Raw genomic sequence first — 18,341 nt, 5'->3', positions numbered from 1 at the left:
AGCTGTATTCATGATGACACAGATGTCCAGAAAGCTGGATAACAGGGAATGCATGAGAAGTAAGAGAAGGATAATAACATGACAACACGGGTCTGGACCAAGTTACAAATACAGCAGTGCAGCTTCTTTTCATCACCTCTCTCTCCCTCGACTTCTCAAAGCAAAAATAATGGAATTGAACTTCTGGCGGTGATTTGAGTAGGAGGGAGCTGATGGAAGGTTGGAGGAAGAACAGCCTTCATGCTATGAAAGTACAGAAAAGTGGATAAGTATAAGTTAAAGTTGCATGTGTACTGCTTTCATCCTGAATGCCAACGTGCAAATTTCACTGTATATTATAAATGTAGAACAAAGTTCTAACAACACTTAAATTACCAAGCTCCCATTGGCATAACTACAGCTCAGATTTTGCTCATTTTCTTCCCTGGTTTAAAATCTCTTGATCAAATCCAAATCACCTTTTTAAGACTCTGGGATAATCCTTCAGGAATATCTTCAGTAGTTCAGGGCTTTAGTTTGTGCTGCTTTATGATCAGTCTTTTGTATTTTCTGTACCTAATTACGCATTTAAATGAAGCTTGCCTCTATAACTTTCATCTCCCAAAGAGATGATAATTTTCACTTAGAATAATTTTAGAATTCTTTTAGATGATTAGTATTCTTTAGAATACATACTTTTTCTACTCTGGCAGTCAGAAAGATCATACCAGAAATTTATGCCTGTTCTGGCCTCAAAACCTACATGAGTTTAACCAGGTCAATTTTAAGTCACACCGTTAGGTAAATCTGTGGAAATCTGTCTGTGAGTAGTCTTTTACATTGACTGAATTTTGGTTTGGATTGATAGATATCAGTACAAACAACGAAGATGCAAGCCAGTTTAAGTGGATATGACAGGGAGGCTTCTTTTTAAACAGCTGTAAGTCAAGTCCTTGGTGTTGTCTGCATTACAGTTCACAGTACACATTTGCAGTGATTCCCCTGCATCAGTTTTTACGTCACTTTAAGTTTCAGTGCTGAAACGTGCTTCAAAACCTTCAGCTTTTTTCATTTGATGCACAGAAACCAACCTTTCAGCCCAGTGCCAGCAGTAGGTCTGGTTCGTAGGGACGTCACCACCCATGCTCTCCACTGATTGAGGTGCATGGTCCCAAGATACCAGCGGCAAAAAGGTGCAGGCAGTGAGCAGGCAGAGGGGAAGATGTGGTGGTGGCTGGGCATGATGGGCTGCCTGTTTTCACAGGCGCAAAAAAGATCAGAAATTACTGAGTGAAAACACAGCCGAGCAAGCTTAAAGAGCCTCCCATGAATTTTTTAATTAGACCTGTCAACTTTGCCAAATATTTTTAATGCTTGCCTCGTGGGCAGGGCTAGAAGTGTGAGTTTGCTTGCAGGCACAGGTGGTGCCGTGACCTATCCTGTATTGTCCTGGGTCGTGGGGGCAGAGGAGGATCTTACTGCCTGGAGTCCTCTCCAGCTAGGTGGGGAGCTGGAGGTCGGGGTGATTGCAAGGAACGTTGAGTAATGGAGAGCAGCGACTGCGCGTGTTTGTTGGGGAGGGCTGGAACAGCTGGAAATGCTGACACAGACCCTTTGTAATCCTGCCGGGGTTGTCATCCCTTAAATGGATTTTCATAATTGGAAGAGTATGAATAACATAAATAAAAGGTGGTGATTTACCTTGCTTTTCTTTTTCTTGTTGTTTCCTGGAGTTTTATAGCATAGTTGTGTGCAGTCGCTGTTAGACGGTGGGTAGTCTGCTTGTATGAAATATTAATAATTGCTCCTAAATTATTGTTTTGTTGAAAATAATCTTCTGTAATGAAAGCGCAGGGGATGAGTGTTATTCATTGGACTTTTTTTGTGTGTTTCTGTGAAGGTATTTTTATTTTGTTGCTTAAGGAAATGAGACTTATAGTAACAGGCATATACATGTGTGTGCGCCTGTGTGTGTATTATGTTTGTGAAGGCATATGAATACATGTGCCTTAGTGCCTTAATGTTTGTCTGCTGAATTAATTTTTCAATCATCTAGTGACTGATTTCTACCAAGTTTAATAAAGGGATAGACGTCTTACAGTCACTGTGTTCTTATACTCTCTGTAAAAAAAACAGAAATCCTTCTAGAGGAAATCAACCCTCTTAGGGACCTCACCAAAGGGGAGGCTACTGTCCTTAAAAGACACAAAAGAATCCCCATGGAAGGTTTCCCCCGTGAGATATATAAATCAGTAGGGGGTCATTAGCTCCACTGCAGAGAAAACTACTTGTTTACTCTATTTGGATAACTTCTGTCCCTTCTTCATGTCAGGAGACAATTGATTGGCTAATTGTAATGCCAACTTTAAAGAGACCATTGAGGAAGCGGAGCTATTTTTTTTGTTTGTGGACAATGTAAAAGTGTGAGTATAAATGAGAAATCTACTTTTTTCCCTTCAGAATTGTAGCTGAATTAACAGGATTTGTATTAATATAATTTATTCTGGGAGGAGGGAAATCAACTCGTGTAAACATTAGGAGCTACCTGGTCTCACTCTCTGTCTCCTCTCAAAAGTGAGTATAAAAACAGAGGGAGCATGGATGCAACACAAGAGTCAGTGTTGTTCTCAGTTTCCAAAGTGGAAATTCAGAGTAACTCAGGAATCGTGCTGGAGTGCCCGAGAGGAAAATTTCAAGAGACCAGAGGAGATCTGAATGAGATCTGAATTGTGGGAAGCAGTACTCCTAAAACGATGTCACTATCCCACTGCCCTCCTGCTACCCATCACTGGTAATGGGAGAGGATGCAGGCTAAGCATAAATATCAGCTAGGAAATATGATTGCTTTGGCGAAGGCATACCTGAGCCGTTTTTTTCTCAGTTTGTACTGTTGCATGGGATTGTTTCATCGCCTTTGGGAGGTTAGGCATTTGGCTGCCTTGGACTTCATAACATTCCTGCCAGCCTTTTTCTCAGACCTGTGGAAGTCTCTCTGCATAGCAGCTCTACCTGCAGCACGTCAACCGCTCCAGTCAGTTTGATCTCATCTGTGAGTTTATTGAGAGTGTTTTCTAGGTCTTTAATAAAGACCTAGAATAAAACAGTAATCACCCCAGTATTGATCCCTGAGGGATGCCCCTACTGACCAGCTGCCGGTTGGGCTTTGTGCCATTGATCACAACCCTTTAGGCCTGGCAGTCCAGACAATTTTCTGTCCATCATCCACTTATCCGGCCAATATCTCACCAACTTGGCCATGGAAGACCATGACAAAGGCCTTGCTAAAGTCAATGTCTAAATTATCCTACTGCTTTCTCTTGCCCAGCGTGCCAATCATTTCATCATACAAAGCTATCACATTAGTCAGGCAGAATTTGCCTGTGGTAAATCCATGCTGGCTGCTCCTAGTCATGTTCTTGTTCTCCATGTTTTTAGAACATGTGTTCACATATTTGAATTGTTTCCTTGTGTTGTCAGGAGTACATAGATTAATTAAATTAATTAATTTAATTAATTAAATAAATTAAAGATTTTTTTCCCCTCTAATTAAATGGGATATGGTGAATCACTCTACAGAGGCATTAGCACAACCAACAAGAAATCTATATTAGGGACAGCAAACCTGTAAAGGCAGTGATGGCTTGTACTGACTTTCAAAGAATTAAACAAAGAGTTATGACAGATGAACTGCCTGCCAAAAACCTGCATAATTTCTTTGTATAGGTCCTCCCTTCAGAAGATGTCAGGGAGTTAGTTCACTACATTGATCTTACTTGTGTCAAATGAAGATGGAATACTGTCAGGGAACCATTTTTCAAAGGAAGAGGTAAAAGCCTCCAGGACAGTGTGAGAGAACACCCAGGAACTGCAAGGACACCCAGTAATGAGGATGTTGGTTAAAGCTTCCAGCACAGACACATGACTCGGATTGAAACTGCCACTGATTAAAACCACCACACAAAGGAAGAGAATAGTAGCAAATTTGGGAATGATCCTAGGAAAGTCAATAAAATTTACATTAGATGAACTGGATGAAATGTGAGCTGGAAATAGTTATGAAGCATCAAGATCACATGATATGACAGAACATGAATGATGCTTATGTAAAGGAAAATCCTGCATCTGTAGAGCAGGAGTCCTTTAAATACTTTGACAGAAAACCAGATAGACAGAATTCATCGCCACAATTTGCTTGGATTTTGATATCTATTGAAGTACTGATGAAGTAAAGAATTATTAGTGATGAGTTAGTGTGACTAGATTTAAACAATTAAAAGCTAAATTTAAATTAGCTTATAATTTATTTTAAGTCAGCTGTAGGCCAAGTAGCCTGTAGCTGGCATAAGCAACAGCTAACATAATTTATGGGTGAACCTTCATCCCCCACTCCTAATGAAGAAGAGTAGCTGTTGCCATTGCATTATCTAAGACTCCCTAAGCAAAACAGAAGGAGATCAGTAACACTGAAAAAAGCTTCCTTGGAAAGATAAAGAAAGGAATGCAACAGCTGAGGGAGGAAAAGTGACTGCTGAGGTAAGCGGAGGCATTACCAGCTTTAAACAAAGAACTGGAAGAAAGTATAAAAGGTGACCAGAACAGAGAACTTGTGAATGCTTTGAACTTGTGAATGCTTTGAACTTAGAGGAGTTGAATCTGCATGATCTCTGCTGTAGACCGTCTCCAGATTCTCGAGACTCACAGGACATCTGGCCAACAGACTGGTGAGATTTTATTAACAGAGGCTACATATCACTGCTTAGCTCTGCATAGTTGTGTATGTTCCAGTAAATCTTGTCTGTTAGAGGATGGACTTTTTTATCTCAGCTGTTGACTGCCCACTACCCACATTTATCACTTTGGCAACGGATTTGGCATTTCTGGGTGGGCTTGAAGCTTAAGTGAACTGAGACAGATAACCTCCCAGGACCAGAGGTTTGAAGGATCGTCATTTCCTTCTCTGAATGTAAGGAAGGTGCAAGTGCTGAGATAACTTTCTTTTGAAATAGGAGCAGTTATCTCCTCATGCCTTACTATAAAAGAGATTGGAAATAACTGGAAGTTAGCAATTCATGCTTCAAATGTATATCCCTCCCATCTGGTCACCTATGGCATATCAGGGGGCATAGCCGTGGCATACCTGGTGATGTATCAGTTGTCAGGAAAGGCTAATGAGGGTCACACATCAAACCCTGGGCTAATCAAGTGGTCACTGTCTCTGCTGAACAAAGGAGTTGCAATAGGTGGTCAGGATCTGCTTCTGTCTCTCTCTGTCTTTGATTTGGTAATGGCCAAAGCAAAAGCAATGGAAGACCATGAGTGCTTCCTACCCAAACCAAAACCCCAGAAACCGCTCTTTTTGGATGGGACTATTAAAGTGACAGAGACAAAAAAGCAGAGGGCATGTTGGTTGGTTTGTAGGTCAGCCAGATTACTATGGAGGAGGAGCACCTCACACAGGGTATGTGACGGTGAGTGTAAGCACTAGCAAAGTGATCAAGGGAAAGTTGCTGTCACTTTATGCTTAGGCTGACAGGTGGCAGCATGAAAAACACACTGGTGAATCAGCCACTGCCAGGATGCTGTTTCAGACTGTGTATTGAGGAACCTCTTGATCTGGTGGAAAAGGGCATGCAGTCAGCAGAGAGTACATCTCCGTTAGCATCTCTCTAAGACATGGTCTCTTTAAGACATGGTCTGATCCATCATCTCAAGTAAGGACAGAGGGCTTATACAAGACAGTATTGCAAGCGCAAGATCTAACCCTCTCTGATTTACTGGAAGAAGGCGAACGTTTGAGATGAAACATGGTAGGATGTCACAAGTCTATAGACACATATAATAGCTGGACAGTCCCTGAACGTGCATAGATCAGGTTGATAGCGTGAGCTCATCCTCAGGGACATTCAGGAATAAACAAAGCCTTGACAAGATGAGAGAGTGGTGCATGATGGTTTACGGTAAGAGAAGGTGTAGAGATGTGCGTTAGGAAGAGTATAACTTACATGACCAGCAATCCACACACAAAAGTAATAAACTCACCAGAGGATTTCTGGACTATGGAGCAGGTTGTGAAATGAACCCTTCTTATCCCAAACTTATGATCATTTCACCAATTGACAGAAGTATTTCCAACATACAGCAAGAAAGCCAGCACAGCTGCTCGCGCACCGATAGGACAGATGTTTCTCTGACAGAAACTGGCTATGACTTTGGCCTGTATGTCACAGGAAAAATTATAAATGATTGCATCTGGCATTAGGGTTTGTACAAAGGCTTCGCATTGCTGGACATCCCCAGGGAGGGCTGCTGAACGCTGAAGATGGCTCTGAGGGAAGTTGTAAAGCAGCAAGGGAAAGCCTGAGATATGAATCTCCCAATAAGCCTAACGCTGGAATGAGGAACTGCTGCATCTCCTGGAACAGAAGAGACTTGAGGATGCTCCATTTGCGATTAGGAGCGTGGCTGCCAAATAAATTACAACCATATGGTCCAACAGACAGATGGATTCAAGGCATGTTAAAGACAGTGTCAGCTACACGCCACCAGGTAGCCAGCAGTACACTAGAAGCAAATGTTCAAAAGATGGATAAAGTAGCATGCTCGTTGCACCTGGTAGAATGAAATATTAAAGGCGAGTAACAGAGAGCTAAAGGAAAAAAACACACGCTGAGACTTCCAAGGATGGGACCTCTTAGATATGTTGAGCAGGCCAGCCTCACCAGCTAAAAGTGAGAAGGGGAAGAAAGACCACAAAAAATACATTCAATTTTTCAAATTTATATGCATGGAATAGGTATTAATGAGGCTGAGGACTTGACTTTTATTTTGCAGAAAAATGAAAATAGAGCCTGATTGGAACTGAGAAAATTATAAATCTCACAGCATCTCAGGCCTTGTTTGAGTAGATGTACTTTCAAATTTGTGGTTTCGGGGTTTCCTTTGGTTGCTGGTAGATGTATAGCACTAAGTATGGGATGCGCCTGACTAAATTTCCACACCTGTGAGAAGTTTAGAGGGAAAGGTAATAGTTCCCAGTTGAAAAGACACTCTGACAAGGAGTCATATTTAAATAAAAGACAGATAAAGAGTGGCACAGATTGGCCAAGGTATGAAACCCACATGAAAAAATATTGGAAATATGAAAATAAAATTAAAAAAAAGCTTAACCTTGTCCAATGTTCAACAATCAGGCTACATGACACATCTTTTCTGTCTACCCTAGACACACGATAGTTGACTTGGCTTCACAACTGCTTCATATATGAAGTCTGGCTTGCTGGGCATGGCATTGAGAGGAGCAGGAACTGGGGAACTCAGGCAAGTCAATAGCATGAATGCTGGAGTCCTTACCAATTGTCTGGAGGCTGCAGTGTTGTACAAGACCTCTGGGTCCTCCTGATTGAACAACAGCCAAGCTGTAGTACCGGAACAGTGGTTGGTAGGAGATGTGTTACGTGTCTGAAAAAAAACCCAAAACAACAAATGAAAAGATCAAGTGTTAATGAAGGTATAAGGAATTAAATAAAAAAAAAGGTCCCTTATTCGTGGTTGCATACGGCACTTGCAGCAGATGCACCGAGATGGAGACAGAGTCCTCCCCACTGAGATCAGAACGATTGTGTCGGATTCAGCTATGGACAAAGAGTGGCAACTACAGACTTGAAGGAAACTATTTGCTTTTATCCAGGATCAAGTCCTCAGTTAAGTGATTGCCTGGTGTGTCATTTTAAGATCACTCTGCAGTAGTATAAGAAAACAGCATTAGCTTATGTATGAAAAGGATATGTGTGTTTCAGAACAATTTGTGAATATGATTTAATTAATGACATTTCCAATCAAACTGTGTTTACTGACTCCAGTGTAGCTGTTACTGGATGCTGTCTATTTTTTTGTATAAACCACCTGTGTTTTCTAGTTGATTACTCATTAAATACTGTACCCAGTATCAAAATATAACCCCAAACGCAACTGATACAAAATTGTCTCATGTAAAAGAGATATTAGAACATGCAAATTTTCAATAACTATTTGAAATGCTATGGAAGCAGCCAGAATGGCCTTGATAATTGTACATCAGAGTGGCAGATACTGGAATGAATTGAAAGAAGGAAGAGTATCACAGGTGGGGTTTTCTTTGGGTGGTCACCTGCAGCTGCTGGAATCTTAAATGCATTATTGTAGGATCTCATTGTGGTCCTAACAGTGCTAATAGTGCTAATAATGCTAATAATGTGTCTACTGACGTAAAAATGAGTCATTACTGGCTGAGGCAAGCAAAGCACCAAAGTGACAGCCTCTTGCACGGACCAAGACTTGATAGGTGCCTCCTGTCTTAGTCAAAGACAAGGTCTCTGTCTTGGCTACCAAGAAGTTTTGGCTCCATTACTGGCTACCACTCAGTAAGCCTTAAATGGCACAGACACGTGCCATGCCAGGCCTTGATGTTGATAATGGTCTCATGTATTACAAGAGGGACTTCAAGGAAGGTGTGACAAACAGGTCATACCTGACATGGGCTATAGTTAGTGTAATAACTTTTCCTTGAGCATTTTTCTCTTGCAAAGTCAAGCATAGGTGCTGGCATGTGCTGTTATGATGTGAGACAGGGAACAGAACAGGGAATCTGGGGAAAATGGCCTTAGAAAGATAGAGAAAGTAGTGAAACAGCTGAGAGAGGAAAAGCAACTACTGAAGTGAGCCTCAAAGAAAGAACCAGGAAGAAAGTTAAAAGGTGTCCAGAAGAAAGAAGCAGTGAACACTGAACTTAAAGGAGCTGAATCCACATGGGTCCCTGCAGGTGAGCACTGCCAGGCCCCCAAGACTCCCAGGATGTTTGAGTAAGAGTTTGTTGAAATCTGCTACAAAACAGGGCTTGGCTTTGTATAGTTGTGAATGTATCTTGTGAAACTAATTTGTCTCTTGTGAAGTTAATCTCTGTCTGTCTCAAGTGTGAAGTGCCCTCTATGCAGATTTACTGCTTTAGCAACAAGGGCTGATTCTGCTCTCAAAACCACTTGAGTCTGTGGAAAAATACAAAGTCAAAACAAAGTAAGTCATCAGAACCTGTGCCGCATCAGCTTTACTAACTTTTGTGACAAAAAGAGCATATTGAAAGGGGCACGAGTTTTCAGCACAGAATTCAGCATTCATTTCAATTGACGTACTGGGAATAGACAGTTTATACCAATAAAGTACTTGTTAAATTGTTGTGTGCGCAGATTAATTATTGCACTGTCTCGTATTTAATCGTTTTCTGTCTGCTATCAGTTTTCCAATTTCTAATTTACTCTGGAGTTACTTTCCCTTCTAGAATACATTTGATATTGTATCTATTACTATGTATTTTTCTCTTTCTTTAACTCATTAACTTTCTGTTTTGCCTTTTACACCAATTTCTTCCTGGGATCGTTCCAGCATGGGTTTTCTGCAAGTTTCATCTTTGAAAGGCAATTTAGGGCTTTCATAGTGAAAGTTCAGTTTCATTGCTTAAAAAAGGCCTGGTTATATAAGAACAAAACATGACTGATATGCTAACCTTTTTTTCCCCCTCATGTTGGTTATTAAACAAATCTCCTGGGGGTTATATAAGTTCAGAGATTGTTGAACTTCTGCCAGAACCATGGTACACTTCCAGTGGGTATATATAATCCTTTAATGCCCAGAATGCAGCTGGATATGTTGGGTTTACACATACCCAGAGTCTAATGCATGTTATCTGCTCCAAAACCGCTTCGCTCTTTCGCCATAACTCTTCCTAGATTGTTATACAATAAAGAGCCAGGTGCCAACAATCTTAGCAAAAAAAAAAGCTAAATCTGCTCTAGCTGAAAGTGCACCTGCCAGAAGTATTTCCCAGGACATGCAATCATTTAGTCTACAAATTCCAATAATGCTTATTCTCTTGGTTAAATTACACCTAGAAGTCTAGTCATATACATAAAGAAAACTGGGTAGATATGGCAAAAAATGAATAAATTAGAGTCTCTGATCACTGATACAGATTTTACAGCCCTGGAGCTCCATGAATTCCAGTGGAGTTAGTTCAAATTTATACCATTTAAGTATGAAAAGGCTTGGAGTCGCTTGTAAGAAATTTCTATTATTCTCTGGAAAAATATTTACAAAGGTGTGTTCTCCTGCAATTTTATTGAATCGTGTGCAGTAATAACGGGTATGTGGCTTCTGTGCCTGTCCTGAACCCTAGTTTTCAGATTTTGGGGCTGGATAACTTTCTAACCACAAACTGTTCCAAAGCTCATGGAGTGAAAGGCTGCCTGCACTGCAGGGGGAATTTATTGCCTTTAACGGGCGCAGAATTTCCCCACTGATTTCGCTGTGTAACAGCGCAGGGTACCAAGTCAGCAAAGGTACTCAGCCTTTTGTTAGAGCTTTTGTTGGATAGTTATGGCTCAGGCCAGGAATACAGCATTCAAAGCCGAAACGCTTCTTTCTGTAAACTGGTATAAATCAAACTTTATTCCTCAGAAATCGCCCTCTTGAAGAGCCTGTTTACTTCCACTGAATATAATAGGAGTTAACCTGAATTTGGGTGGTGAAATTACACACGGTGTTAAAATCGGCGGGGGGAGTAGGTGCCTTAGAGAACTAAGGAGTAGAGAGAACTTTGCTTGCAGATCTGTTCAAATTCAGATTCTGCATGACTGAAAGTTATTATTGTCCCATAGCCATGAAACATTAGATCATCTGATGTCATTTCCTGCACAGGCTTACGCTAACCAGAGTTGTCTAATTAGGACTCCTGCTGGGATGTCCAGGAGAAAGGAAGGACCGGCTGGCAGGCAGACTGCTATAACTTCTCAAGCCTTATTGCCATTGTGATGTCTGTAATTAAAAGTATATTTCTAGACTGCTATGGGGAGCCCTTCTCTGCCTTTGCCCACACTGTAGAGGAAGGCTGTGCCCCTCTCACAGGGCAGTGCTTTTCTATCTGAATTTGATGGTTTTGCTTTTCAGTGGAAAGCCAGTTTTATGCTGTGTGCACAGTAGGTGATAATAGTCTTCCTGAATGGTCTTACGTTATCTAATGGCATAATTAGGAATTTTAAATACAGACATTATCCCAGTTCAAACTTCAGATAATTTTAACATTTCATTTTTCAAACCATTACAGAGTCTTCAAAAGTCTCTGCTTTCTTTATTACAAGTAAAACTTCTGTGTGAGGATGAAGTAACGACAGATTTTCAGAAGTTGTGAACAAAGCTTTTGAATAAGCAAGAGTATAATAAATAGTGAATGTTTCCATGATCATAAAGAACTAATTAAAACAAATGAATAAGTGGGTTTACTCACATAATTTTAAGTAAGTGTAGTGTTGCTTGCTGTGATAGCCAGTAGTGGCTGTGCTATACATACATGCAGACTCTTCTGCTGAGGAGTCGGACCAGTCCAGCTTCTAATTAGCCTTATTCAGGGCTCTTCTTTGCTTCCAGCATCTGCTTAAGTGAAACACAACTGTCGATTTTCATCTTCAGATGAAAGAATGAAAAGTAATTAGTCCAGTGGTTCGTACTGCACAACTCAGGGAATCCAGACCATGTTTAGTATCTCTGATACACGGAAATGAGTTGAACGGTGAAAACTGTGGACGCCCTCATGATCTGTGAAGAGCTTTGAGGGATGACCATACACCGTGGATCCCAAAGCGTGGAAGATACTGCGCTAGCTCGTGTCTGTCCAACATTGGTGAGTGATTTCTCCTTTCAGCTATCCTCTGTGACCCATCTGATGGACTATCTTTATGGCCAGAGAAGAGCTTGGGATGGGTTCCTTCACCAGGGCCTGGGCACCTTGCTTTGCCCCAGCAGCACAGAAAGCCTCACCTGAGACAGCCTTAGTGCTAAGGTGTAGGATCGGCAGCATACCTGGTTTCAGGCCAACCTCCCCCTCTCCTAGAGACAGGATTATGGGGGTTCTGTGAATAAGGGAGGCTCTGCTATTCTGGGTTTGTCCTTGACTAGCAGATGTTCCCTTAGGTTTTAGGCCAGCAAGTATAAAATCTGGGTGGCCCTAAGTGTCTTTTAACAGAGCTGGCACTGAGAGAGGGGTGCAAACAGATCCAGAGTCAGGGGGTGAAAACGGATTTCCTTGCAGCAGCTTTTCCTTAGCTGTTACCAGCAGATCCTGGGCGCAGCTGAGAATATAAAATGCTATAAACATGTTAATGCTGGTAATATTGCCTGTTCTTTTGGCACTTAGCTTCCCTCTTGGAGGAAAGCCAGCTCATCTTTTGATTTTTTTTTTTTTTTGTGTTATTGATTCTCCTGAGATGCTACATACTTCAGGTCCGGCTTTGTGATTTGTGTTAAAGTGGGGTAACTGAGAGTAAATCTATTAATTTATTTCAATATAGCAAGCAAGAATCAGAACCATTCCTGCTATCGCTGAATCAGTAAACAGAAGTTAATAAATTGTGCCACTCTGTAGGTTTTTTTCTGCAGATGGGAACCCATGCAAAAGTTAAAGGTACTTGCATGACTTTAAGTACGAGTGAATTCAAAGTAATTTTAAACTTGAAGTCTTTCAGGTAGCAGTATGAAAGAAAACAGATATTATAGGGTTTTTGTATTGTAATTCTGAAGCTGAGGACTTGAAATCATTTTCGAGAGACTAAGTTTTGCTGTGAAAACTAACGTGTATCAATTGCAGATTGGGGTGATTTTGGAAAAGAAGCGTAGCAACTGCACAAAGGTTATATCTGCAAGAGTTATGAAAAATACATCATCTATAGGAGACCAGAAGTGAAGCGTTATGAAGGTGAGAAAGACAATGAGTAAGTCAGGAATGAAAAAGAGTATAATTTGACTGGAAAGTAAGTGTTGAGTGGTCTAAGCATCTGCACAGTGCGGATGAGACTGATGTGCTTTAAGCTATTGTACATATTGAGAAATATTTAAGATTGCAAAGGTTGCTGCTATGTAATTTTTTTCTGGGAGTACTGTTAGAAAAATAAAATTCAGAGCTGGAAATTGTCTTGGTAAGGAAAAAAACTGGGAGGAGAGGCGGCTTACTGAGTGGCACAGTGTTTCAGAGGAGACTAGTAATTGGAAGGGTGTCACTGACCAAGAGTTAAAAGTATGAAGCTAAACACAATAAAACTTTTTTTTTTTTTTTTTTGGCACAAATTGTAGTGCCACCAATCCAGATCTAAGCCTGCGAGGTTTCAGCACTGCAGATCAGAACAAGTGCTAGTTAACAGATCCCGCCTTCCGCTAATGGGAGCAATGTAGAGTTCGCCCATTTCTTGTTATCCAAGCTCGAACACCAAGATGACTGCAGTGATTTTTGTTATTAGCTGTTACAGTTGGTACAGCATTTAGATGGTGGCTCTGGTGCACTTGATGAGTCCTAATAAGGGCCATATGTAAAAGAGAAGTGATGGGGGCAAGCAACTGGGTACTATTATACAAACAATGATTTTCTCTCAAAATAAAGCTTATGTGAGTGTGATCTATTTGACTGATGACATAATCTGAGTCTTGTTGTACAATTTGACTTGGAGAGCAGAAAAGGGAGCAGAAATTAAACAGGAAGAGAAAAAATCAAAGGGGAAGGAGCATGAACAATTCAAGATGTGGGTCTAGCATTTTTGCTGCAAAATGAAGCAAATCAAATGACAGTCTGGCTTTTGAAGTGTTTCAGAGACTTCCAAAAGTTACGGAAAGGCAGGGTTTTGATTAAGGAATTCGTTATGGTGTGGTTGTTGGGAAGCATTGCTGACTTTGCTTAAATGCAGAATAGATAGAGAGGATGTATATAAGAGCTAAAAGAGATCAATATTGAAGCAGTGACGTGGGAGGGGTGTTTGGCTATCAAAATTTGTTAGGATTGTCCAGCTTTTCTAAATACTATCTGTGACAAAAAGGAAGGTAGAAAGATATTTTACAGCCAGTTTTATACAGGTACCAGATTCTTATTAGTAGGATCACTGAAACTAGAAACATCTGTTTGTAGTGGGATATACATTTGGCATTAGAGAGTTGTGTTTTATTAAGACATCAGCTAGAAGGTGGAATTATGGCTGAGGGTTAGGAAGAGGAAAGTCAAAACAAAGGGAAGGAAAGGTGCCAATTTTACATCAATATTGTTGAATAAAATTGCAGCAGGGCATTATTTAAGTCACAAAAACCCCACAAGTCTCAGGTCACATTCTAGTCTTGGTTTATTTCAGAATTTTTTACCAAAACAGAATTTGGTCTCCTCTTTGAGCTCCTCTTTGAGCTAGGCAAGCGAACAAAAGAATTTAAGTTAATGACTTACCTGTCCAAAGTAGAATGCATATGCAACATCTAACTTAAATGCAGCCAAAAAGGGGACTGTTATGGAGGAACATAATTTATATTTATTTCTTTGCTACTAATAAGTTAAGTATATGACAAGGTGTCACTATCAAAACCTGCTAAGAGAATTAGGAGGTTATAGATTTGTTCCTGTACACAAATCTGTCTGTTTGGCTATCACCCTGCTTTAGGACTGTCTAGACACAGCGGAAACTATTTGGCTCCCAAACATTACATGACCCAGTAGAAAACATGGAGACAGAAAAGGAAATGCTTTTACACAATGTTTTTATACCCTAGCTCTCTCTGTCTTTCTTTGGCAGTTTCAGGGAGAGAATTACTGCTGTTTGGACAGTGAAATACATTTGGAATGTTAGAGATGTTCTATCAAGACATCAGCTAGAAGGTGGAACCTGCCTGGACGTCCATCTCTGTCTCGTCTGGGAAAGGTATAACAGGTGGGTTGGAAAACACCCATGGACTGGACCTGAGCTACAGGCTGCTAGGTGAACTTTGGGGACTGGATTATTGAGAATGGCAAGTGAAGTGAAGAATATGGATAAGTTCAGGAGACTGCTTGGTGGGACAGAGGAACGTGGTGAAGGTGCACTGTTGGTGAACAAACACAGAGCATGAGATATTGTAAAGATGTTTGGTGTTCTTATAATTAGAAAGGCAACATCTCCTGAAGCATTGTCACTTAGATTAGGTGTTTAGTAAGAGTGGTGTGTGCAGCTTGAGAAATACACCAAAAGAATTACTTTCCTACTTTGTAAGCTCATTCACTCATTGTTCGCTAACCTGTTGTCATCATTACAGGCTCCAGCCTTGGCTTCTCATTAATCACAGTCAGAGAAATTTGTAATTCTCACACCAGGGAAGCAAGCCAGGATTTCAGTTCCCAGTGATCATCTCTTGTTCTTAAATATTTTTGTTAGTTTTGTGGGGAAAACCAAAATTACCTTTCTTCTCCTCTGTTCTTAACCATACGCTACTTCCAATGGAGTCGAGATACCATCAGTGATAACGCTTGAATCTAAATGGGCAAAGAAACCACAACAATTGTGTTTTTCAACTTTATTTTGCAAACAACGAGAAAAATACATGCTTGCAAAACAGACAAATACGAAAATGATAAAGAATGTTCAATGATGAGACAAGGTAACATAGGGAACTAGGTACATTCTTCTCCCAGCTGCTCTGATAGTCCTGGATGATGAAACTCACTTCAGGTTAGTCTAGATTTTCACCAGTGCAAGAAAGAGCAAAATCTAGCACATTTTAAAAGTCATTTGGCTGCCTTATGAGATAAAAATTTGAAGAGAAAAATCCTGATCATACAGAACTCTGCAAACAGAGCTGGAGCTTAGAGCTTGATGGGTGCAGATTTATGAATCTAATAATATTGGGACCTTAGATTTAGTTTTTGCTGTTGATTGAATTGAATAACATTAGAAGATTGTATCGTTATGTGTATTATATTTTTTTTGAATTATTTAAATTAAACGGAGATGCACCTAGCATTTCAAAGCAACAGTATTATTTTAAGAACCCGTTTAAATAAAACTGGGGTATAAACAAAAAATAAAACAAACCATGCATTTTTAGTGAAAGCACTGCATTTTTTAAGCTCAGATCTGTAACTTTTCTCGAAAGACGTTTCCAAACCCAGTGGTAAATTGAGGATATTATGTCTTAGAAGGGGTCAGTTCTTTCAGTTGCTTGACTCTTCCTCCAAAAACTTTTAAAAGTTTCAGAATAAACTCAATCAAGAGTCTTTTCTGTTGAAATATAATGCTTTCTGTCACATATCTGCCTGAAGACTGAGGACTTGGCCAACCGTACCTGGAGGCAGGGCAGCAGAAGACATGTACAGTGACTGTAAGTAGAAGCGAATGACCAGTGACTGCCCCAGTGTGGGACGGGAAGGAAGGCTGAGCTCGGGCTGAGGCACGCTCGCAGGGTTGTCTTGTTGTTCCCTGAAGATGTCCTTTGTGACCCCTCTCCTCTCCCGTTTCCCGGGGCGAGAGGTCCCGGCAGGCAGGAGCAAGGGCAAGAGAAGATGGCAGAACCGGAGGCAGGGGCTGAAACGGGGCTGTCTGTGCTCTCCCAGCAGCGATTTGGGATGGAGCAAAAACCTCATCTTGCATCTCCTCTTGAAGGGGGGCTGCTTTCGGGCACACCCTCATGCATGCTGAGGCAGAAAAAAATGCCCTCACATGCAGATGAGGATGCCAGAGAGCACTTCTGCAGTGGTCCCCGGATCCTCTGGCAGTCCACACAAACAATGGTAGTTTATCTGCTCTCCAAACATTTATTTATTGAGTGTAGAGGAGGGCTGAGCACTTGCAGGACAGCAAAGTGGAGAAATTAATAGGAGGTTCAGAGAAGTAATAATGTCATGTGGAACTATTCCTTGTTTAGTTACCAGATGACAGGTAGCTCAATCAATTAAACAGCCATCAAACCATCCAGTGCCTGGCTGGCCTCAGTGAAAGTGGTTTGTGTGAAAACCAGTTTTGAGTGTGCAGACATCACTCCCATTAAGATAATTTACCCAGTTGGTGCAGACTGGGACTCCTGTTGTCCCTCTCAAGAATCAGACTAATAATGAAGCAGCACCAAGGACTTTTCTACCCAGGCATCATCTCATTAATTCAGGTTTTGGACTCGAGGCCTTTCTATAAACTCTGTGAGATGCCTATATTTTAATACTATACAATTATTCCAGAAAGGAGAGATGGGGATTTGCAGGTGCACATCATGTATATGTGTTAGTGAGAGATAACTGGTTTGTCACTGTTTGGCATGCAGCAAACCTCTCAAGTTGGTGGAATCCTTATTTCACCTTGGTGTTAAGAAAAGCCTTAACAAGCCTGGAGCCTGCGTGCCAAAAATGCGTTGGCAAGCGTGTGGCTGTCCCTTGCGTACCTGCTGCTGCAGCTGGGAGGGAAGGCAGGAGCTGATGGAGGTGCTGATGTATCCCCTGCGTCGGTTTCCATCGCCGCGGCTGGGGTGGCGAGCGGTCCCCGCCTGCCCGGCCGTGTGCATCCGCACACGGCCGGGCAGGCGGGGACCGCTCGCCACCCCAGCCGTGGCCATTGTCCTCAGCAGCGGCAGAGTGTGGCTGTGGGGGAAAGCAGGGAACTGGCGAGGAGCAAAGCCCTGGGAAAGGTGGTGTGGTTCAAGCCCAGTAGGCAGCAAAGCACCACGGAACCGCTTGCTCGCTCCCCCAGCCCAGTGGGATGTGGGGGAGAATTGGAAGGGTAAAAGTGAGACAACTCGTGGATTTGAGATAAAGACAGTTCAATAAATTAAAACAAAAAAAAAAGGGAAGGAAAAAACCAAGAGAACGAGGAAAAAAATCCACCTAAACAAGAAAAACAAGTGATGCAAAAGACAATTGCTCACTGCCAACTGACTGATGCCCAGGCAGGCCCCAAGCAGCAGCAGCCCCCGCCAACCTCCACCCCTGCAGTTCCATTGCTGAGCACGGCGTCATCTTCACAGGCCTTAATTCCACATTCCCCATTTGTATCCATCATATTTTTTCCTATAGCGTTTGTAATTTTGTCTTCCTGTTAGATCAGCTTTCTTCTCCTATTTGCGAGTAAACTCTCTTCCTAGCTGTCAGGAGAAATTATCCAATATACAAATCAAAATTTTCATCCTATTATTATTAGTCTGCTGTTGCCCATAGAGTCATCGAACACGTTGCCAGACTACAGCTTATTGATACCTTTTCTGACGTAACACCTTTTTTTGATAATGCATGGTTATATCATTGCTGTGTGAGGTTCTTTTCTGGGTATATTTAGCTCTAATATGGTTCTAATATTCTGTAAGAAACAACCTGATCTAGTTGAAGATGTCCCTGTTCATTACAGGGGAGTTGGATTAGATGACCTTTAAAGGTACCTTCCAACCCAAACTATTCTATGATTCTCCATGTTATGGGATATCCCTTTGGTCAGTTGGGGTCAGCTGTCCCAGCTGTGTCCACTCAAACTTCTTGTGTCCCCCCAGGCTGATCCCTGGTTGGGTGGTATGAGGAGCAAAAAAGA

General features: G+C 41.4%; 1 protein-coding gene across 1 annotated transcript in view; it reads right to left on the bottom strand.

Annotated features, from left to right (window-relative positions):
• Positions 1-17,379, bottom strand: part of CIBAR1 (CBY1 interacting BAR domain containing 1) — a gene marked incomplete at its 5' end in the record, with an annotated part of 63,891 nt that extends 46,512 nt beyond the window's left edge. Inside the window, one exon of the mRNA XM_082499246.1 lies at positions 17,209-17,379. Within this exon, the coding sequence (XP_082355372.1) occupies positions 17,209-17,379 (171 nt within the window). The remainder of the gene's footprint in view (positions 1-17,208) is intronic.
• Positions 17,380-18,341: the final 962 nt, after the last annotated feature.

Source organism: Vanellus vanellus (genome assembly GCF_965231255.1).
Source record: "Vanellus vanellus genome assembly, chromosome: 2".
Lineage (NCBI taxonomy): Eukaryota > Metazoa > Chordata > Aves > Charadriiformes > Charadriidae > Vanellus > Vanellus vanellus.
The sequence above is the reverse complement of the archived record's forward strand: the minus strand, read 5'-3'. Positions and strand labels throughout refer to the sequence as shown.